This window comes from Geotrypetes seraphini, chromosome 9 (genome assembly GCF_902459505.1).
Source record: "Geotrypetes seraphini chromosome 9, aGeoSer1.1, whole genome shotgun sequence".
In the NCBI taxonomy this organism is placed as follows: Eukaryota; Metazoa; Chordata; class Amphibia; order Gymnophiona; family Dermophiidae; genus Geotrypetes; species Geotrypetes seraphini.
Window position 1 is genome coordinate 46,072,000 of NC_047092.1, and position 23,734 is coordinate 46,095,733.

The following is a 23,734-nucleotide window of genomic DNA, read 5'->3' on the forward strand; positions in this document are numbered from 1 at the left end:
AAAAGTGGGAGCCTCACCTATGTGTAGATCCCTCTTGCAAATACAAGAAAGGAAGGTATTTACAGAATCATGCTTAGCTGGAATACTGGCATATACACTTCTCCCTCCATATTTGCGGTTTCTACACTCGCGATTTTGATTATTTGCAGGTTTTGTTTTGATGGCTTTCCCCCGCTCCAGTCCCGCGCCCACAACAATGAATTTATTTTTCCCTGGCCTGGCTGTCGGACGGCACGCTGTTCCTCTTGCCTTTGGCTTGCCGAAAGCTCTGATTGTCAAGCCTTTCATCCCTCCCTCTTCCTTCCTGTTGCAGAGTTAGTCCCGGAGTGCTGACATCTTATTGGCTAGGGTGTATGCCAATCAGTGTCATCACGCCCCTCCGGCTCTGGCACTCTGTCTCTGATTGGCTACGTCCAAAAAGCTCACGTCGGCTCTCCCGCCCTGCCAGCTCCCAGAGTTCAGCGTGTGCGTAGTGAGGCAAGTTTCTCCTGGAACACGGCTGAGGCGCGCGCAACAAACAGCAAAGCTTCCTTTCTCCCCCTCTCCCCCCCTCTCCCCCTTCTCCGGCACAAGGGGGAATTATAAATAGTTCTCAGATTTTTAAACAGCTGCTGGCAGGCACCGGATCACTGAGGCGGGTGGCGAAGAGTGCAAAGCTGAGCAGAGTCTGGGCAAGTACATAGAAATAGTTATTCACGATTTCTCCATATTCACGGGATGGCTCTGCCCCTAACCTCTGCGAATACGGAGGGAGAAGTGCATGCTTCTATTCTATAAATTTATGCATGCTAACATGCATGTAAAATGTTAACGACTACTTTATAGAATTGTTCTTTACATATGCTATGCATGATATTCAAAGTGATTTAACAGGCCAGAAATAGTGTTGGTCGGTTAAATCGTTTGTTCAGGGCTAAACAGTCATATTCAGCAGCACTTATTCCTTCCCCCACCTTTTACTGAGTCACGGTAGACCTGGAGCACTAAATGCTCTGATATTCATAGAATTCTTATGAGCATCGGAGCATTTAGCGCTCCGGGCTGCAGTAGAAACCTCTACCATAGCTTAGTAAAAAGGGTGTATGTGTGTTAACCAGTTAATACCGCCCAAAAATGTTTGGTTGGCGCCCAGCTCGAAACCAGCTATTTTGGGGGCATTTGGGGGTGGAGTCAGCCCTTAAACAGTCAAGGTAACCACATAAACAGGACCCTATAAAAGTCACTCCTATTTTTATGTGGTTTACAATTGCTGGTTAAGTGCTAAATACTGCACTATATATAGGCTATGGATTTGCTAGTTCCGAAACCCCAAAAATTCAATGCTGGAGACCTAAGATGGCCTAGCATTGAATTTGCGGGTATAATGCCAGTGGCAGTCAGCCAAATGTAGGCCACACTATCTGAATATCTACCCTACTTTTTTTTAACCATGCTACATTAGCCTCAATAGTACAGGGATACTATTAGTGTCACTGTGGCTTCTCTGTGCTAATAGCATCTGTGCACTAAGAAGTGCAAGGCCACAACAAAAACAGTGTGCAAATGCTAAACATTCATTGCTGCAAGCCTGTATAAAAGTTTGGCACATGGGCCCGTTGTTGATGCTGTCTGTTAACGGTCATAGGCAGGACTGATTTTATTTTTTTGTTGGGGCCAGAGGTAATACAGTCTTAGAATACAAGTTTAATAAACATACAATAAATCTTACCTGTAGCAATATATAGATACAAGGATGATGCCCACCATAGGAATAATAACCAATGGCAAGATAATGTTAAGTGGCATGGGAGTCACTTGCCCATATTCTACCTTCCCTAGGACCCATTCTCGATTGCCAAATTTTACCTAAACAATTATTGGAAAGAAATTTTGTAAACATAAAAATGGCCACTAGACTTGATAACATCCTCCAGAGGCATAAATTTGAGCATACTAAGTTCTACTTCTTTGTACTAAGGTCAAACTTCTTTATAAATATTTGGAATGGCAACACACAACTCTATCCAAGATTTTATTGGCAGAAATAGGATTTATGAAAATTGCCCACCTCACATGCAACTGCAATTCTGTGCGCATAATCAAGACAGACAAAAATAGTACATCAGCAGTCTACTGGCAGGCCAGGTTTTCAGGATATCCATAACAAATATGCATGAGACAGATTATGCATATTCATTGTGGATATCCTGAAAACCTGGTCTGTCTGTGGACCTCAAGAATTGGAACTGAGTAGCTCTGCTGTATATGCATATTGGGGGGGGGGGGGGGAGATTTGTAACAGAACACACTTACTAGGGCTACGCATTTCTTTCCTTCCACACTTAAAAAATAAATTAATTTAAAGGCCCTTTTACTAAAGCTTAGTGCGCGCTAACAGACATTTAGGGGCTCATAATAATAAAAAAAAACGTCTAAAAAGTGGCCTAAATGGGTACTTGGACGATCGAAAAGCCCATAATCAAAGCTGGTTTTATTAAGCTATGGTAGAGGGAGCCCAAGCCCTCTTGTCCCGACGGCACCCTGAACCCCCGACTACGTTCGGGGCAAGAGGGAGCTCAAGCCCTCTTGCACCGCCGACTCCCCAACAGCATCAGGGCAAGAGGAAGCCTAAGCCCTATTGCTCCACGATCCCCAACACCCCTCCCCCGCCGAATCCGATGGGGCCAGGAGGGAGCCCAAGCCCTTCTGGCCCCATCGGACTCGGTTGGGGGGGAGGGTTGGGGATCGCAGAGCAAGAGGGCTTGGGCTCCCTCTTGCCACGAATGTAGTCGTGGGTTCGGGGTGCCGCGGGCCAGGAGGGCTTGGGCTCCCTCCTGGTCCCATCGGATTCAGATCATTGTGGGAGGGGGGGGGGGGGATTCTGTAACCGGTGTTGTTTTTGACAGATACCGGTTACAGAATCCAGCTTTTAGGCGAAGGACTGGCTCCTCCTTCACCTAAAAGTCCTTGTTTTGGGCGTTTGGGACTTAGGCTTTTTGTAGGTTGATTATATGGTGTAAGTTTAGACGTAGTGGGCATTTAAACAGCTGAACGTAGAGGCTGGGCATTATCAAAAAAAAAACTCCTTTTGGATGTTTTTTTGATAATGGATATTTTCCCTGCTTCTACTTTCAACGTTTAAAACCTTAGGCCAAAAGGGGACTTAGACGTTTTTTTTATAATGCCCCTCTTAGTGTGTACTAAGAGGCAAATTCTATAAGAGACACCTAAAGTTGGGTGCCTAACTTAATTAATAAATTGGCTTCAATTATGAGCTTTAAAAAGCTCATAATTGAAAAAAATAAAAATTAATTAGGGGCGTCTCTTCTTAAGCGCAATTCTACAAAGATAGGCGTTTATTGCATGGTGCTTAGCGGCGTCTAACCCCAAGTAGGCATGTTTAGGGGCAGAGAAGGACTTAGGTGCCACTAGGCACGATTCTCTAAAGGACTTAAGTCACCTAAAATGTAGGCCTTTAAATCCCTGAACTACATTACGGGTGTGTAAGTTTTAAGATAGGCGCCACAAGGCACAATTCTGTATACAGCGCATGACTGACAAGTGATAAGCACATATACTATAGGTGCCTATCTTTTTAGATGCCATTTATAGAATTTCCCCCTAAGTGCTAAGAAGCCCGTTATATACACTAAGTTTTAGTAAAAGGGCCCCTCAGTGTGCACTGAAGTGATCTGGTGCACAATAGAATGCATAGTCAATTAATACATATTAAAAATATTTTAACCACCTCGAACACATGAAACAGATCAGAAATCTGAAAATCTAGAACTAAAAATAATCTGAACTAAATGTCTGCTATGCATATGCCTAACACTTACAATAATGTATAGATAGTGTCAAATAGATCACCATCCCTAGGGACCCAATCTCCAACGTTAGGTTCCCGATCCTCAGAGACAACACACTGGGGTTAAGGCAATCATTTCTCCAATGATTAGCATGCCGCTTTGTCACAGGATCAACTCTTATATTATGTATATAAATACTTATAAATATTTTTAAATCCCCTTAATGTAAATAATTTCATAAATAGTGTCATAAACACCAAATTTTTAAATAAACAGTTGTACTTAGCTTAATTTGTGGTCAGTTTTGGGATAGCTCTGTGTCAACATGTTTCATTGTAATGTTTTTTTCAAGACAGCCAATCCCCTTAATTTAACCGCCATCACTATCGACCACTCTTCAAAGAGTTGACACAGAGCTATCCCAAAACTGACCACAAATTAAGCCAAGTACAACTTTATTTAAAAATTTGGTGTTTATGACACTCTTTATGAAATTATTTACATTAAAGGGATTTAAAAATATTTGTATGTATTTATATACATAATATAAGAGTTGATCCTGTGACAAAACGGCATTGGAGAAATGATTGCCTTAACTCCAGTGTGTTGTCTCTGAGGATCGGGAACCTAACGTTGAAGACTGGGTCCCTAGGGATGCTGATCTATTTGACACTATCTATGCATTATTGAAAGTAAGGACCTTTTCTAATCAATTAAGTGCACATTAATTAATTTGATATGCCTAACACTTAGGCATGTAAAGGGCAAATCTACATCAGGGTGCCTTGTGGGACCCTATTCTATAAAGGAATGAAGACACTAGGGCTGTGGATGAATCGAGCTAACTAATGCAATTAACTAGTCAATTTTTTGTATGATAAAAAATTTTTTAATTCTGATTAATCTTGGTCAGGCATTGACTTGACTGGGGGTCCTGGACAGGTCTTCAATGCAAGCGGGCTTCCTTCGCTGGCCCAGAGAGCCTTCCTGCAGCCACAGAAACAGGAAGTTGCAGCAGAAGAGGCAAGACAAAGTTGTAGGAAGGCTCTCGGGGCCAGCAGAGGAATCCTGTTTGCATAATAGACATTGCCCATGACCCAGGCCAAGCACAGCAATGTTGGACCTGTTAACGGAAGATTAAAAATTTTAATTGTGAGATTAATCACAATTAAAATGTTTAATTTGCTAACAGCCCTAGTATTTTCTTTATAAAATACTAGCTTAAATAGATATATCAATGCTTAAAACATTTAGGTGCCAGCCACAGAACTGGTGTAAATGCTACATATCAGAGCTAAGTATATAATTTACATTATTCTGTAAGTTATGTGTGTATCAGGAACCCCGCTCATGCTCTGGTCACGTGTATGCCCCTTTGTAGATATGTACTGCAAGTTAAGCAAGTATTTGTAGAATAGCAGATATGCATATATATATGCCATTATTCTAAATGCCCTCTGCTTCTGTAGCTCCTGAAATAAGTCTACTGGGTAAAAAATCTGAACAAAAAGACGTGTGGAATTTTCCTTAGCCCATTTACAAAGGGAAGGTTTTCCTTTTGAAAACCTATGTAATATCTGCAGGTAAAGAGTACCTCGGTTTGAAAGTTGTCCTCCCTCTATCCCCCTCCCTCCCCCAGACGTCTATCTTTACCTAGTGTTCCATTTCCAAAGTCCCTCAAGTGCAGAGGGAGCTCATCTGTTATTTAAGAGGCGACAAACTAGAAAGAAACAGCATTTGCAGAAGGTTTAGCCAAGAAATCAAAGGCCATGACTCTCCAGAATAAAACGCTGGCATTTAGCCTAGGAATCTAGATTACCACAAACCATATTTAAAGCGATGACTTACAGTGAACTCAGGAAGGTTATTGGTGGTGTCCCTCTTGTGTCGTCTTTTTGGCTGAGGCTGAACCGTTGGTGGCACACAGTATAAATCAGTAGCTGTCAGTGTATTTATTTTGCAAGGCTCTTCACCAACAGATGCTTCAGCCTCTTTTATCGTCATAGCTGCATTCAGGTTACTTCCCTATACAAGCAAAGAGAAAGACATAAGTCGGTTAAACAGAGCCTCTTTCCCCAAAAATACAACCATGAACTTGACTGCAGCTATATTGTCAGCTCAGAGTGCCCTCAAATATACCAATCATGCTTAGACTTTGCATATCCCTAAAGATCAGGGGGATCCTGAAGAGAATATTCTTTAGAACAGCAATATCTCAGGTTTCTTAGTAAATCACAGCCTCTTTGTGCTATATAAACCTAAGCTTAGTGCCCAGTTTGTGAATGTTTTTTTTCATATTCTGCCTAGATGTGGCTGTCTCCTGGTTAAAATAGTTTGCACTCCATGAATCTATGAGGCTAGTTAGGTTTTGCCTCAAATGGAAAAGCCAACGTTCACTTAAAATATAAGACGCAATAGATATTTCCAAATGTGGTATCACCCTCATTTATGAAAAGAGAAAGTTCATGGTTAGAACTTTAAAAGGTATTTAAATTCACTAAAATTCTGAGTTTACAATGAGAATTCAACCAAGGTGAGAGTATCATTTACTAGTTCAATGTCCTAATCTAATATGCCCTTCATCAATATTTAGGGCGATGATTCCCAAACCTGTCCTGGGGTTTTTCCCAGCTAGTCAGGTTTTCAGGATATCCACAATGAATATTCAGAGATTTGTAAGCAGTGGAAGTAGTGCATGGAAATCTCTCTCATGAATATTCATTGTGGATAACCTGAAAACCTAACTGGCTGGGGAACCTTCAGGACAGGTTTGAGAACCACTGATTTAGGAGGTCCCTTACTTCTTTTTTAAGGTGGGTATCCTTTAACACCTTTTAAGGTGGGGGGATACTCTCCACCTGCGTCTCTTACCTCTTGGTGGAGATTATCAGTTAAAACCCTAAATGAAGACAGGAGGATGTAGCCTGCAAGGATCAGCAGTTACAATCTGAACCACCTTACTGAGCAGACTGAATGGGTAATATCAGTCTATCAATCATCTACTCATGGTTCTTCAATTCAAGGCTTGGAGGCCAATGGCGGCCCCAAAAATCATTCTGGATTATTTTCCTGCTATAATGTGCTTCCTTATCCAAGCTCCCCTCAGAAGGGGAAATTGGATGGGGAGAAAGAGCTGCATGGCCATTATGGGCAGACTAGATGGGCCATTTGACCTTTATCTGCCGTCATGTTTCTATGCTTGAATGTAATGGAATGGAATGGAATTTATTTCTTATATACCACTACATCCGTTAGGTTCTAAGCGGTTTGAAGAAAATATACATTAAGATTATAAATGAGAAGTAAGAAGGTACTTAAAAAATTCCCTTACTGTCCCGAAGGCTCACAATCTAACTAAAGTACCTGGAAATTAATAAAGAAGAGAAAATAAAGATGGTTGAAAAAAGAAAAATTCTATGTGAACTTATAGGATGGAAATTAAACTGACAGTGAAGAACTGTATGAAAAATACATATGGAATGCAGTTAGAGAGAGTAGGTTACAATCTATTTATGGTATTTGTTTAATTGGAAGGTGTTAAGGTGGGTAATTTGGGGGAAGGTTATCTGAAGGTAGGTGAATCTTCTGGAGGTAAAAGAGGAGGGGTTAAGATATTTGGATGAATTTTTTAAAAAGCAGGGTTTTGATTTCTTTTCTGAATGTTTTGAAGTTGTCTGATATTGTCATAAGATTGGAGATGGAATGGTTGATTTTTGCTGCTTGTGTTGCCAGAAGGTTGTCAAACATTTTCTTGCATTGTGTGCCTTTGAGTGGGGGAAGGCGAAAGGGTTCGAGGTTCTTCTGTGTCTTGAGGTGGAGATTTGGTTTAAGCGGTTGTTTAGATACGAGGACATTCTCAATAGACATAGAAAGCATCTGGAAATGCCCGCCTTCTTGAGCATATCCCCAAGAAAACATTTGAATGGTAGTCTGGTGGGGATGAATGTCACTGGCACACAGTGGTCAGTAATGTCTCATTGGATATTTAGTGGCTCCCCCTCAGCTCATTTGGATGCAAATAGTCCTGAGTTAAAAATTAGAGAAGACCACTGATCTGCAAACATCATTGTAGCTATTTCCTTTTCTTGTACCACTAAAATCTGTGTGCTCAAAAATAGTGCTTGTGATTGCTTTTTGACAGCAAAAAAAAAAAAAAGATAAGCATCTTATGCTCAAGATCGTTATGTACAAGATCAATATATTATGCTTATAACATAGGTTTCACATGGTCTTGTACATGGACATGAAGATCTTTTTAGGGTTTTTTTTTTTGTATGTAGATACTTCTTGATATTGTTGCAACAGATTCTCATGATGGATATTTAAATATATAATATACTGTACAAAACTACTGAGAAAAATCAAGATGGCTTTCAATCCAGTCCTCAAGGACCACTTGGGCTTTCAGGATACACATAATGACTATGCATGAGATGTGTTAGCATGCACTTCCTTCACTGCAAATGTCTCACGCATATTCATTTTGGATACCCTGAAAACCTAACTGGCCAGATGGTCCCTGAAGACTGAGTTGAAAACCGCTCTTATAGACATAGATAAAGGCAAGTGTCTTGGGAGTCAGATTTTCAAGATATCTGCAAAGAATGAGAGACTGGAATGTACCGCCTCCTTCACATGCAAATTATCTCATGCATATTCAGCTGACTGGTGCTCCTCCAGGATGGGAATCACAATTTTAGAAGTTTGCCTTGTTGAACCTTCCAGTCTTGTCTTATTTGATGTGGCATTCTAAGAAATACAGATGTTTTAGTAGAGGGTTTTCTCCTGCCACTGCTACTACTTTTCAAACCTGGGATAGAATGAGTATGGAACCTTAATTTCAGCTCTTTTTCTATCAGTCCATGCTAGACTAGAGAATTGTTAGTTTGGGCTAAGTTTTTATTGACGCAAAGCTGTTTGACATTGAAACCCTGGCTTGCACACATGTTTTGCCTCAGCACCACTTCTATGCCTCTGTTCAACAAGTTCATTTTCTGAGCTGCAAGAACATAAAAGGGTGGATGCTCTGACAAGAGACTTTCTTGGAGGAGCTCTATGAGGATCACTCGACTACAAAGAGTCTGGTCTTTTAATAAATACTTCAGAGATCAAGGTCCCAAGAATTCTGGGAATAGGGCTAAGTAGGAGAAAGGACAAGAATAATAATATGAGGAAAGATACTAGGCTAAGATGGAATTGGCCTTGGTTAAACTATAGGGCATCTCATTTATAAGAAAAGAGTGCAAACATTAGGTACTATTTGTATGTTCCTCCTCCTGCACAACTCAATTGCTATTATTTGAGGGTTTCTGCCAACTCTTGTAGAACTTATTAAACTAAACTAAACTAAACCTTAGGTTTATATACCGCATCATCTCCACAATCGTAGAGCTCGGCACTGTTTACAGGAGTTGAGAGATAAAGGAACTCCATGAAGGTTAATGTGTATAGAGAAAGGGTATAGAGAAAGGGTGATTGGGGGCTTACGATGCCAAAGATGGGTAAGTATTACATTTTTGAAAACAGCCAGGTTTTCAGATGTTTGCTAAAGAGTTGGAGAGAGCTCAGGGTCCGGAGGGGGGGAGGTAAGGTTGTTCCAGAGTTCAGTGAGTCTGAAGGGGAGGGAGGTCCCTAGTTTTCCTGCGCGGGAAATACCTTTTAACGAAGGAAAGGATAATTTAAGTTTGTGAGTGGGTCTGGTGGTATTAAGATTTAAGGAGTTCCAGGAGAGTGGGATGATGGGAGGGAGGATGCCATGGAGGATTTTGAAAGTTAGACAGGCGTATTTAAAGTGGACCCTGGCGATAATCGGAAGCCAGTGGAGCTTGGACAGGAGCGGTGAGACATGGTCGAATTTACTTTTTGCGAAGATGAGCTTGGCCGCGGCATTCTGGATCCGCTGAAGTCTATGAAGGTTTTTCTTGGTAAGGCTTAGGTAGATTGAGTTGCAGTAGTCCAATCTGGACAGGATGATAGATTGGACGAGAACAGTAAAGTGGTTTTGATAGAAATAGGATCTTACTTTCCTCAGCATGTGAAGGCTGAAATAGCATTTTTTTGCCAAGGAATTGAGGTAGTCGTTGAAAGACAAAGTAGAGTCGATGATGATGCCCAGAACATTGCTTGAGGACTCCAGCTGCAGAGTGGAGCCAGAGAGGAAGTAAAAGATATAGACCAAAAACCTGGGCTTTACAAAGTTAATCCAGTACAAAATTCAGGATTGAGAGACCCCTGCAAACCTGGTATCTTTTTACTCAATAGGCCAATGTTTGATTGCTGCTAGGGTGATTCTAGCCCAATTTTGGAAAAGACAACAGCCTCCCTTACTTCAAGCCTGGGTTTTCAAAACTAAAGTACATTTAAAAATATGGAAATAAAAGGCAGAAAGCAACAAGCCTTTTCATAAATGGAAAAGCTGTGGGGTCCTCCTGCTGTTTATTTATTTGATTCAATTTCTATCCCCATTCTCCCCAACGAGCTCAGAACGGGTTACAGGTTAACATATATAATATACAGTTAACTGGTTACAATGTGCCATAACTACAGTACAGGTTTTTCCAATACAGGTTTTTATCCTAATTCTAGGGATCTAATACCAATATACAGTACATAATATACAGTTTACCAGTTACAATTTGCCATAGTTACAGTGAAAGATTCTTTTAATACAAGTTTTTATCCTAATGCGACACATACTGAGGATCTAGTACCCACATATATTTATTTGTAATCCAACGGCTGGAGGCAGGGGAGTTAGGTGAAGAGGTCTGTTGTTATTGCTTTCCTAAAGTTCAGGAGTCAAGGGATCTGATCTATAGGGGCAGTTGATTCCAGTGGCTCGGTATGAAGTGGGAGTAGGAACGGCGTTTGGCGGTTTTCAGTTGAAGGGCACAACCAGAGGGCATTTTGAGGCATATTTCATCCTGGAAACGGATGAATCTGTTTGGCACATACGGAAGAAGCTTAGTTGTCAAGTAGCCTGGTGTCATGTCATGCAAGGATTTGAATGCTAGCATCAGGCCCTTGAAGACACAATGTTTGGAAATGGGCAGCCAGTGAGCTGATGATAAAACCTGGGAGCCGGGGCATGGAGGTTTTTTTAGAAGTCTGATTACTACATTTTTGTACACACTGGAGAAGTTGTATGTTCTTTGCTGTAGTCCGCTGAATAGCGCGTTGCAGTAACAGTACTCCCCCGATATTCGCGGGGGTTCCGTTCCAGGAACCCCCGCGAATGTTGAAAACCCACGAATACTGTTTTTATCAGGGGAGACAGGAGAGGGCAGCCGGAGCGCTGGCGAGTGAAGGAAATCACTCGCGGTATGCTCCGAACGCCTCTTCCTGTACTGAAGTCGGGCCTCACCAATCAGGAGCTGCGTGTATTTAATAAAAAGGCCTGCCTTTCTTTCTTTCATTTTTTAAAAATGAAAAGGAGAAAGGGGGAACAAAAATGTCCTAGCAAAGTTTGTTATTAAAGGAAAACATTTTACCACAGCTACTGAAGACCACAATTTAGCCCATCTGGATTCCAACAGCACAAGGCAGCAACGATAAACAAGAAGGAGAGGGTGCTTTGAGAGGGAATGCTTCAATTGATTTCAGATGAGGAAACAAAGAAGGAAAAACAAAAACCCAAAACAAAACTCAGGCAATAAGTGAGATTGTACATTTTTTCAGCTTCATGAGTGAAGAACTGCCCTGGCTGGTTATAAAAATACTGGAAGCTAAAAATCAGACATTCATTCCCAAATACTTTGTCTCAACCTATGACCTTGTGGAACCTTTTTAATTGTCCAATAATTAACTTGTCCCACCAAATTCTTGGTCACATACCTAACATAACTAATAAGGGTGCTTGCTGTCTTAGTCCTCTGAGAAACTACTGTAGAAGAATTGAGAGGGATTTTCAGAAAGCATTTACCTAGTTCATATTACTGTGTCTAAGCAGTACTGGACAAGTTCAATAGAAGATCTTTCAGAAGATGCTACAAGATCACCAACAGAAAGAAAACAAGATGACCTGAAATGTGTTTTCAATGAAATATCCACCTCGTGCATTTCTCAGTAGGTCAAGGTGCATTGAACAACAGGAGATATTTTCCTATCCCTGGAAGGCTTATAATCCAACGGCCTCTTTTACAAAGCTGCACTAGTGGCTGCCACGCAGCAACAGCCCCGAAGCCCTTTAAATCTCCATGGGCTTCGGGGCCATTAGCATAGCGCAGTTACTAATGCGGCTTTGTAAAAGAGGCCGTAAGTTTATACCTGAGGCAAGGAAGGGTTAAGTGACTTGCCCATGATCACAAACAGCAGCAGTGGAATTTACCATATTTTTTGGACCATAAAGTGCACTTTTCCACCCCAAAAAAGGGGGTGGAAAAGGGAGTGCATCTTATGGACTGAATATACTGTGTACCCCCGGTACCTTTTTTAGTGGCAGTGGTCAAGCGCGGTCTCCAGGACGGCTGCCTTTGTCTTAGAAGAGCGACGCAGAATACAGGAGCATGACCTTTGCACTTCCTGCCTGGTTGCGCTGCTCTGTGACTGGCTGCAATCAGAGCGGCACGGGACCAGGCAGGAAGCACAAAAGTCACGCTCCTGCATCGCTCTTTTAAGACAAAGGCAGTAGTCCAGGAGACTGCGCTGAACCATTGCTACTAAAAAAGGTACTGGGGCCTGCGGGCGGCTTCGAGCTTTGGGCAGCTGTGGGTGGCTACGGTCGGCTTCGGGCAGCTTTGGGCTTCCCAGCACCAGACACACCTACATGTAGAGAAGGAAAATGCAAGAAGAAAAAAATTCTGAACCAAATTTTTTTTCCTTGGCATTTCCTCCTCTACAGGTGGGTGCGTCTTATGGTCCAGTGCATCTTATGGTCTGAAAAATACAGTAAACCTGGCTTCCCTGGTTCTCAGTCTGCTGTTCTTAACCATGAGGCTACTTCAAGTAATTATTCCACCTTGAAACACTTTACCTGTGCATGAATCAGGTTGTTGACTTGCTTTTTAATGCCATCTGTGAAGTTTTCAAAGGTTGGATCAGCAACATAATTAAAAGAAAGTTCATTTGTTTTTAACACCAGTTCAAGCCCATCCATCTTAATAAGAGTAGTAACTTGACTGTGGCTATTAAAATCCTCAGGTAGTTTTGGAGAAGAGAAGACGACAATTGTTTCGTTGATTTTTTCATAATCTTTTCCTACAATCTTTAATATCAGAGAGAGGCAAAAATGTTTAGAAATTCTTCAGGACAATGAAAGTATCAGTAATAATGCAACAAAACCTACATTATCAGCAAGACAAAATATGCATGAACATTCCAAATACCTTAGGTATTCATATTGTGTATAGTATCTGTAAAAGTCTTCACACATATACATATTTTTCACATTCTTTTGTCTGAAAAAACAATTCAAAATGCATTAAAACAAGGTTCACTGATCTGCAAAACATAATGCTACACTTTCAATGTGAAATCTTTAATGTGAAAGAACAATTAGAAAAATATTCAAAAAGTAATTAAGACTAAGAACCCAGTGTCTTGACTACACAAGTCTTCAAACACTCTGTCATAGGTACCTAAGCCAAATAAGCTCTTTTTCTAAGAGTTGCTTTATGAAGCTAGAGTCTACAGTATGTGTGACCAATTATAGTACTCAAGCTGAATCAAACAGTTTCTCTGTATAAAGTGAATTTGAAGCAAAAGTCTAAACACAGAACACTGAAAGAATACAATTATTCAAAAGGTACAGATTGAGGGAAGACTATAAGCAAATTTCAGTGTATTTGAATATCCTCAGCAGCATTGTCAGGTCTATCACTATAAAGTGTGAACAGTTTGACAGTGCCTCAGATCAAGCCTTCCTTCCCACATCAGTAGCAGTGGGTAAAGAAACAAATGAGGAAGATCAGTATGGTAATTCTATAGGAATGCACATAAATGCTGGCATTCTATTCATTCACATGTGTAATATGAACACATAGATGCACAAATGAAATTCTGTTAAGTATCCCTCTAGATGTGATGGTGCATAGTTTTTTTTTTTACTAATTTATATTCTGCATATCCTATCCTATGCGTATCACAAATTATTCAGGTACTCAAGCATTTTTCCCTAACTATCCTGGAGGGCTCCCACTCTATCTAATGCACCTAGGACAGGGGTAGGCAATTCCAGTCCTTGAGAGCTGGAGCCAGGTCAGGTTTTCAGGATATCCACAATAAATATGCATGAGATAGATTTGCATCTCAAGGAGGCACTGCATGCAAATCCATCTCATACATATTCATGGTGGATATCCTGAAAACCTGACCTGGCTCCGGCTCTCGAGGACCGGAATTGCCTACCTAGGGCAATGGGGATTATGTGACTTGCCCAGGGTCACAAGGAGCAGTGTGGGATTTGAACCCACAACCTCAGGGTGCCGAGGCTGTTGCGCTAACCACTGCACTACATACTCCCACAAACTCCAACCACACACTCCCCAGTTAGTGGGAGGATGCTAACATGAGCAAAAGTTCAGACAGAATATGGATGGGGCAAGAACTTGGGCCAGAATTTTTTTTTTTTTTTGGGGGGGGGGCAGGGATAGACTTGGAGTGCAAGCATTTCCTCTTAGTTTTCCCCTTTGCCAAATTGTACGTTTGTTGGTAAGGATCCTCAAGTGCTTCCAGCTGAAGAGATTCTATAAAAGACGAATAAAGGTGCACCAACCTTTGAATTGCCTAAGGGCCTAAGATTTGGAAGAAAAATGGATAATACTGCTCTCTCTCTTTCACTGTGCAAAGTCAGAAGTCACTCATCCTAAATAGCTTATGGCAGTGCATGATAGAAGCCTCTTTTGCAGCAAGTAATGAGTCAAGCGGTGTGAAGAAGACTCATGTAATCAAGACCTTTTGTTTTCTTATTTACTTTTCGATATTTATATAATTGCTATTTTATTGTTGAAGGTATAGAGTATATTGAGCAGACCAATGAAACACCTACTTTACTTCATTTTCAGGTTTTTTGTTTTTTGGGTTTTTTTAACAGATATGAACACTTTTACAAGCTTGTAGATTTTTCAAAAGCACTGTATATACATTAAGGCAGGGGTAGGGAACTCCGGTCCTCGAGAGCTGTATTCCAGTCGGGTATTCAGGATTTTCCCCAATGAATATGCATGCGATCTATTTGCATGCACTGCTTTCAATGCATATTCATTGGGGAAATCCTGAAAACCCGACTGGAATACGGCTCTCGTGGACCGGAGTTCCCTACCCCTGCATTAAGGGCTCCTTTTACTAAGCCGCGTTAGGGCATTAATGCATGGAATAGCGCGCGCTAAATTGCTGCACGCACTAGATGCCCTAAATAGGTATCAACAAAGCCCAAAATATTAGCTTGTGCAGATGCCTGAAATGAGAATTGAACGATAATTGTTATCTAAACTAGTACAATTAACTTCATAATAAGAGAGATGGAACTTACAACTCGTGATTCTGGATTGCTCGTTTGCCTCTTCTCTCTACTGGGTGGCAGACGAACCAGCATAGCAAACGACTGTATCAAATGAAACCCCGATCCTGAAATAGTGATATTTCTTCCTCCACTGAAAAGCAAAATGTTAAGCGTCACAAACCTTGCTCAAAACAGGTGTAATAACACAGTAAATGATGGCAGATAAAGACCCTCATGGTCCATCCATTCTGCCCAACATATGAAAATAGCAAGTCCCTTAACCCTTTCAGGACCAAGGGACATATTTGTCCCATAACTTTAAAATCCTATAAATTTTGATTGGGATAGTCTACAGTTCTAAATTTGATATGTACAGATTCCATATGATACTGCCTTTATGTAAACAAACTGGTTCCGACATTCATTCATTAGCGTCGTTGCTAGATTGACGAGAAGATTCACTTGCCACACTGTCCATAAGCCAGAAGTGTGATTTTTTTAAATAAAAATAATGATATTTCACAAAAAAAATCAATTTTTTGGCATCTGCAAGCCCTTTTTACCATAAAAATGTCATCAAAACCACAAAAATTGGCCTACGATCCTTATGGTTCTGAAAGGGTTAATGTTAGGCTTGGATATTGTCCAAGATACTTTCATAGAATTAAAGCATCTGGGATTCATAGTTGGTTAACAATTTATTTTCAGCGGGAAAGAGATTTTTTTTTTTTTTTCATTTAAAACAGGAGCATATCAAGAGGTAAGGGAAGCACTGCCACATTTCAGTGAGAGGTTAAAATACATATATCCTCTTCTCTCACCAAATCCTCCCTATGAGTTTTCAAATCCTGCTTATATAGTAGAGAAAGGAACAGTTTCTTTAGTTTAGAAGTTTACAGGAAAACTGATGAGTGCCAGCATCAACTGAACTTCATTCATTCTGAGTTGGGAGCTGCATCTCTTGTGTACCAACAGAACAGTCAGTAAGTGCTGCTCAGGAATTTCTTGTTCATATAGAATCACAGACAGAATTCATTCAATCTCTCCTTGTTATGCTGAGTACAGCTCCCCTAACAATAAACCACACAGTGAATTGTGTGACCAGGAAGGGGCAGGAACGATGTACAGACTTACAAATAGAGCTGCTGAGGTAAAGCCTATGGAATTTCAAGGGCTTCAAAGAAGCAATCGCCAGCAAGCAAGTGTTACGTGCCATGCAATAAGTTTTAATCTGATTTGCAGAACATAGAGCTTTCCTATGACATACAAGGACTGTTCAAAAAGTATCAGACCTTAATTTTTCTTGCGTAAACAAATAAAGCTAGGGAGGCGTGGTTTGGTGCATTTATGTAGGCGACCCTAATGCACATGCTTGAATTTTTTCCCGCCTACAGAAGCTGTCGCTGGCAGACCGCCGATGAATGAGGAAGTATAAATGAGCACCGTCGGATTTTCTTTTTTGACAAAATGACAGAAAAAATTGAACGCTATTGCATTAAATTTTGTGTAAAGCTTGGTGATTCCCAAGTGGAAACAATCCGCAAGATTCAACAGGTCTTTGGGGACAAAGCAATGGGCACCATACAGATAAAGGAGTGGTACAACCACCTCAGAGATGGACGCACATCAGTGGAGAGTGAAGCACATTCTGGTAGGCCCTCAACATCCAGAAATGAGATCATCATTAACCAAGTGAGGACCCTGGTGATACAGGATTGTCGAATCACAATCAGAGAACTTGTAGACAAGGCGAGCATCAGTGCAGGATCCGTTCATTCCATTTTGACTGAGGATTTGGGCTTCAGGAGATTTTCAACAAAGTTCATGCCAAATCTGCTAACGAACCTGCCCATTCTTCACATTTGATATGGAGTTTTCTGGCCAAACACAACACACCTGTGATTCCTCAGGCTCCCTACTCTCCCAACATGGCTCCGTGTGACTTCTGGCTTTTCCCCAAGCTGAAAATGCCCCTGAAAGGGACCAGATTTCAGTCAAGAAAAGACATCATGCAGAATGCGACAAACCAGTTGCGAGCAATCTCAAGAGGTGTTCCAGAGCTGCTTCTGACAGTGGCAGAACCATTGGAAGAAGTGTGTGGCAGCCGAAGGGGACTACTTTGAAGGAGATTAGTATGATTGTTGTATCTGAATATGAGTATTTTTTATGAATAAAGGTCTGATACTTTTTGAACAGCCTTCGTATATACCTCCACGCAGTTATTTCATGAAAAGTTGCTAAAGACATTTGAATAGTTTAACAGTAGGGTTGCAAGTGGTGATAGGAGAAACAACCTTCTTTTAAATGGGAATTTTTCTGCATTTTATTAAATTTTCTGTTATATATACACACACACACAACTTAAACACCTAAAAAATACATTAAAAAAATTTATCAGGTTTTTATTTATTTATTTTTACATCACTTTAACAATTTCAGTTAGGCTGGAAAGGCTGCTTATATGTATACTCCTACAAATACTTTTTCAGATATTTTACAACAGATATGCATTGAAGAAGTGTCTTACACTATCTAGAGAAGTGGTTCTCAACCCTGTCCTGGGGGCCCCCGAGCCAGTCGGGTTTTCAAGACATCCCTAATGAATATGCATAAGAGAGATTTAAGTGACACGAATGCAAATCTCTCTCATGCATATTCATTGAGAACCACTGATCTAGAGGATGGCAAACTGGAGTGTTAGGTTTGGCCAAAAATGAAACTGCAAGGAGAATTTACTGCACAGTTTTGGCTCAAACCAAAACCAGGTAGCACAGCCACTACCCTCCCTTCCACAATTAAAATTAGGCTGCACAGCTCTCCAGTCCTCTATCCCCAAATGAAAGCCACCACCCTTAGGTCTTCTCTGGGCCTACCTTTGAAGCTCTGGTAGTCTAATGGCCTTGTTGGGGCAGGGGCGTTCACCAGTCACTCCTGCTCATGCCAGCTCCTTAGTAAAAATGGCTGCAGACATTGCTATGGGAGGTCATGGCAGCTACTTTGAGATTGGAGCCAGCAAGGGCAGGAGCAACTGGAGATTGATCCTGCCCCAATGAGGCTAGTAGACCACCAAGGTTTCTAAGGTAAGCCTGGGGAGGCTTAGCGGTGGTGAGAGGACAGTGGAATCCAGGGGGCTATGCAGCCTGAGTGTTGGCGGGGGAGGGAGCAGATTTAATTTCAGCTCAAAAAGCACTCGCTGATTGTGGGCCAGTTTAGGTGCTCTAGCTGAAACCGATATTTGGTCGGGCTATAATGCCATCATTTCTTTGCTTGACAAAGTAACGGTTAAGAGGGGTTCAAAACTCACCATGATTCTGTATACTGTTTTAAGAGATGAAGTTAAGTAGGTTATGTGTGTGCAGAACTGGGATGGTCTTTTCTGAAGAGTACTGGAAAGATTTTGTTGTCCTCTTCTAGACTTGTCCCATCAAAACTACAGTAATTTGAGACCTGTTCACATTAGTTTTAGCCATAGAACATTTCATATCCAAGATCAGTTAAGCTGGTGACTTCCTCAGATTACACAAAGTGTGGGGTAAGGCAAAAGATTCATTTGTTTTATAAAGTCTGGCAATGTAAAAACTACATACATTGGGGAGGAGGTTTATGTCTGTCATTCCTAGTTCATACCACAAAGCAATTAAATATGTTTCAGAAGTAAGTGCTAGGAAGCTTGGATAAATGTGTGGGCATGGTTTTAGGCTTAGATAAGAGGAGGATTGCTTTATACAGGAAAGAGAAAGAACTTACTGAAGAGGACTGGCTTATAGATATTCTGATTAATCTAAAAGAAAAAATATTTATTTGAATAGGGGTTGGGAGGAGCATGCTATTTTGGATTTGGAATGTGGAGGGTACATCTTTGATGCATGTATCAATGGCAGTGAAGATATAGGGAAGACTCATTTGTTATATATATTTCAACACATCTAGAGTTAATAAATAAATGTGCTTTAATAAATTACCTGTTAAAACTCTTTGTTGGGTCAAAGTTTTTGATGATAGGGTTTTCTCTGTATGAAAAAGTCCCAACATTTATTTCTGTTTTATTTCCATAGTATAATTTCACGTTGACATCCTCTATCTTCTCATATTGTCCTGTAGTGCAAACTATTTCCTTACCAAATGACGTACTATAAGGAAGACAAAAATAGTGTTCAGTTATGCAAATATAATGGTGTCCACACATGATGTACAGTAAAATCAGTGTTAACATACTGTTTGGTCGAAATTACTATGTGGACAGGCTACATACATGCCCCTCGGTTCTTAAATATTTCCCTCAGTTCTTAATTCTGTCTCAGAGGAGATCAAAGAATTCCAATACAAAAGTGTGGTTAATAGTCACGGCCTTGTGCGTTTTGACCATTTACTGAAATTGGTAAGCTGACAGCCAAAAGTCTCCTCGCATTACCAGTGACTGGCCATTTTATAGGGATGACAGCATCAATTAATTCATTATTAAACATATGTAGTTGGTACATCTTCCAATACAATCCATTTACAAATTGCATACTTCAACAATATTCTGTTGGTTCAATTCAAGTCACATGGTTTCTGGTTAATTATTTCACCTCTATCAGCAATAGAAGGAAGTGAACAACATGCTCACCGAGGACATGCTGACCTTGCAGACATGTTCTATTCTATTGCAAATATCTAGTTTACAGAAACTTTCTCATTTGCTAGACAATACACTTCTGTAGGCTACAATCACATGGTTACAGTGACATGATTTCCCCTAACTCTATAAGTGACAAATAAGTTAGTGTGACTTTTAGCTTATTTTCAGGGAACAGTTATATTATGGCTCCAGCATTTTGTTTCAGACATTAAACCAAAATATTGTTCTATTAAGAAAAATTATGTACTCTGCATGCTGTGCTGTCTATACTATGCTGTGTCACAAGTTTCTGAAGCATTTCTATTATTCAGCTACATCTTTTTATATAATATTTGTGTCTTTTAAGGTCTTAACTAAAATTGTATCTAATACATATTGGTTATTGGGACCTCCTTATATCCTGCATAATACAATTATCACCATCAATACTTTTCTGCATTTTCCTGCTTATCTGCCAAATTGGCATAAATGACCATAAATCCCTCTCCTTTTTCCTCAATAACTGACTCATGATGTTCCTTCTTCAGGAGTATGGAGGGTGGAGGAAAGGAGGGATAGTGAACACAAAGGCAGAAGGGGAAGAGAGAGAGAGAGACATTTTGGATAATGGGTGTGAAGGGGAGGACAGCAGGGAGGGTGGAAGGAAGGAAAGATGGGGGCAGGAGGAAAGAGATGGCATAGAAAGATGTTGGCGGGTGAAGGGAAAGGAATAAGGAAATGTAAAGCTACTAGAGAAGGAGTGAGGAGAGAAGTGGAAATGGTAGAATTATGTGAAGAGGTTATTGGGGGAAATAGAAAGGACATGAGTATAACCATCTTTTCAGTTGCAGCGTCTTCCCTCTGGAACGCCACACCAAATCATCTATGGGAAGAAACTTCGCTAACCTATTTCAGATCCAAATTAAAAACCTTTCTGCTTAAAGACACTTTCAATCTATAACCATCCTTTTAAGGACGCTGCTTTTTGATTTCAAAGATTTCATTCTTGTTCCCCTACCTTATGTATTTCCCTTTATCTTCTGCTATAAATAATGTATTTCCAACCTCCTCCCTTTTGTTTCAGTTTGTCCAAATGTTTAGTTCGTCTTTTGTTTACAGACCTTAATGTATTCCCTTTTTTAAATTATTATGTTATGTTATATATGCCGCCTTTAAGCCTGAATAGGTGGTATAACAAATTTTTAATAAACTTGGAAAACAGATGGTAGAAATGTGGTAATGGGGAATTAAAGACCAAGTAAAAGTGAGATGGGATATGGAAGAATTGGAGCAAAGTTGATAGGCAGCTAAAAAATAAAGAAGGGTTAAAAAAAAAAGCATTTGTAATGTAGAAACCATACATACTAAACTAAACTAAACCTTAAGTTTATATACCATAATTATAGAGCTCAGTACGGTTTACAAGAACTTAATAAAGGAAGAACAGTATAATGGGGTTGGAGGAAGAGTATAGGGGGGGAAGAGAGCATTACATTTTTGTGAATAGCCAAGTTTTCAGGTGCTTTCAGAATAGTTGGAAGGAGCCCAGATTCTGTAATGGGGCAGTAAGATTATTCCAGAGCCCTGTGATTCTGAAGGAGAGAGAGTTCTCCAGTTTTCCCGTATAGAGGATGCCTTTTAGCGAGGGGAAGGAGAATTTAAGTTTTTGGGTGGACCTGAGTTCCAAGATAGAGGAATTAGGGGAGGGAGGATGCTGTGAAGGATCTTAAAAGCTAGGCAGGCGCATTTGAAATGAACCCTGGAAATTACTGGAAGCCAGTGAAGTTTGGACAGAAGTGGGGAAACATGATCAAATTTGCTTTTTGTGAAGATCAACTTGGCTGCAGTGTTCTGAATTAGCTGAAGTCTTTGCAGACTTTTTTTAGTTAGACTTAGATAGATGAAATTACAGTAGTCTAGTCTGGAGAGGATGATAGATTGAACAAGGATGGCAAAATGTTGTTGGCGGAAGTAGGATCTCACTTTCCTCAGCATGTGGAAGTTAAAAAAGCATGATTTTACCAAGGAGTTGAGATGGTCATTGAAGGAAAGAAAAGAGTCGATAATGATACCTAGAACTTTGCTTGAGAACTCAAGCTGTAGTGTGGCACCAGAAGGCAGTGAGAAGAGGGTAGGCAGCTGTTCTAATTTTGGGCCGAGTCAGAGAAGTTTCGTTTTGGACTCGTTCAATTTCATTTGTACTGAGAGGGACCAGGATTGGAGTTTCGTTATGCATGCTGTTATTTTCTCAGAGAAGCTGGTAAGGTTCGAGTCTGTCTTGAGGAGGACAAGGATGTCATCAGCATATGTATAGAGTGTTTCAAGGGGAGACAGATGGAACAGTTTCAGGGAAGACATATAGATGTGGAAGAGAATAGGGGATAGGGGTGAACCCTGCGGGACTCCACAAGTCGGTTTCCAAGGAGCGGACGTGAAGCCATTTGTGTTGACAGAGTAGGAGCGGGATCGTAAGAAATTTGAGAACCACTCTAGAACTGTGGAGTTGATGTCTATCTCGGAAAGTTGATATATTAGAATATCGTGGTGGACGACATCAAAAGCTGCAGAGACATCGAATTGTAATAGTACATTAAACTTATTATGAGAATGAAGTTGTTGCACCTTTGAAATTAGTGAGACCAGTAGGGATTCGGTACTGAAGTTGGGTCTGAAGCCGTATTGGTAAGGTAAGAGAATGGAAAATCTTTCTAGGTAAGATGAGAGCTGGGTAGATATGATGGCCTCTAGCATTTTGGTCAGGAGAGGGATATTTGCTATGGGACGGTAGTTAGATGGTGAGAAAGGGTCAAGATCAGCTTTTTTCAGTAATGGAGTCAAGGCAATATGTCCCATTTCAGCAGAAAATAGGCCCGATAGTAGGGCAGAGTTGATGAGTCTGGTGAGGGATGAAATGGCCTGCACGGGAATGTTCTTGTATAGGTAGGAGGGGAATAGATCCAGGGCACATTTGCAGGATTTCAGTTTGAGACAGAGTTTAGAGATCTGGGATTCGGATACGAGTTCAAAGGCAGTCCAGGATCTGTCTGCTGGGATAGGGTTAGAGTCACTGGGAGCCAGAGAATTGTAGGAGACTGCTGGTGGGAAGGACCTCCTTATGGTAGTGATCTTTTTGTTGAAGAATTTTACTAGGTCATCTGCTGATGGGGTGGAAAGGGGTGGGTTGGTGGAATCATTTTTAGAGATTAGGGTGCGCAAGATGTTAAACAGTGTACTACTCTGGTTGTTGGATCTGGAGATTTTGTCACCATAGAAGTTCTTCCTTGCTTTTTTTAGTACTGTGTTATAGAACTTGATATAGTCCCTCCAGGACTGTTTGTCTGAAGGGGATTTAGATTTTTTCCATTTACGCTCCAGTGCTCGACACTTCTGCTTCAGTACTCTGTGGTATGGGAGATACCAAGGGGCCTTACAGGAGCAGGAGATAGATTTAGTGGATAGAGGGGCAAGAGCACAATAGGTAGTTTCAAAGAGGTGTACCCAGTTGTGCCAGTTGGATTCTGGGTCAATAGGCTTAGGGCAGGAGGGAAGCTGGTTGAGAAATTGAGTCCAAAACAGTTTGCTCGTAATTTTTTTGCGGAAGGTAATAGAATTTGTAGCACGGGGTGGAGATCCAAGGTGAGACATTAAAATGGGGAGGCAGAAAGAACCTAAAAAATGATTGGACCAGGGGACATGTTCGCAACGAGCATCTTCGGCAAAAGTTTTGTGCTCGGTCAGGTCGAGGAAGCTGATGATGTCTAGTGTACGCCCCTTTTCGTGGGTTGGAGAGGATGCAGGGGAGAGGAAACCTAGAGAAGAGAGGAAGTTTTTGAATTCAGTTGCATCATTACTGGTGTTGTCATCTAGGTGGAGATTAATATCGCCAATGATCAGTACTTTCAGAAATTT

At 40.8% G+C, this 23,734-nt stretch overlaps 1 protein-coding gene across 3 annotated transcripts in view; it reads right to left on the reverse strand.

Annotated features, from left to right (window-relative positions):
- The window catches only part of PLXNB2 (plexin B2), a 621,264-nt gene that overhangs the window by 62,052 nt on the left and 535,478 nt on the right, over positions 1 to 23,734 (reverse strand). For all 3 annotated transcript variants that reach the window (XM_033959733.1, XM_033959732.1, XM_033959731.1), the window contains 5 exons: positions 19,188 to 19,355; positions 15,256 to 15,376; positions 12,760 to 12,990; positions 5,637 to 5,813; positions 1,709 to 1,845 (listed from right to left, as the gene is read on the reverse strand). In XM_033959733.1, coding sequence (XP_033815624.1) covers positions 1,709 to 1,845; positions 5,637 to 5,813; positions 12,760 to 12,990; positions 15,256 to 15,376; positions 19,188 to 19,355 — 834 coding nt within the window. The remainder of the gene's footprint in view (positions 1 to 1,708; positions 1,846 to 5,636; positions 5,814 to 12,759; positions 12,991 to 15,255; positions 15,377 to 19,187; positions 19,356 to 23,734) is intronic.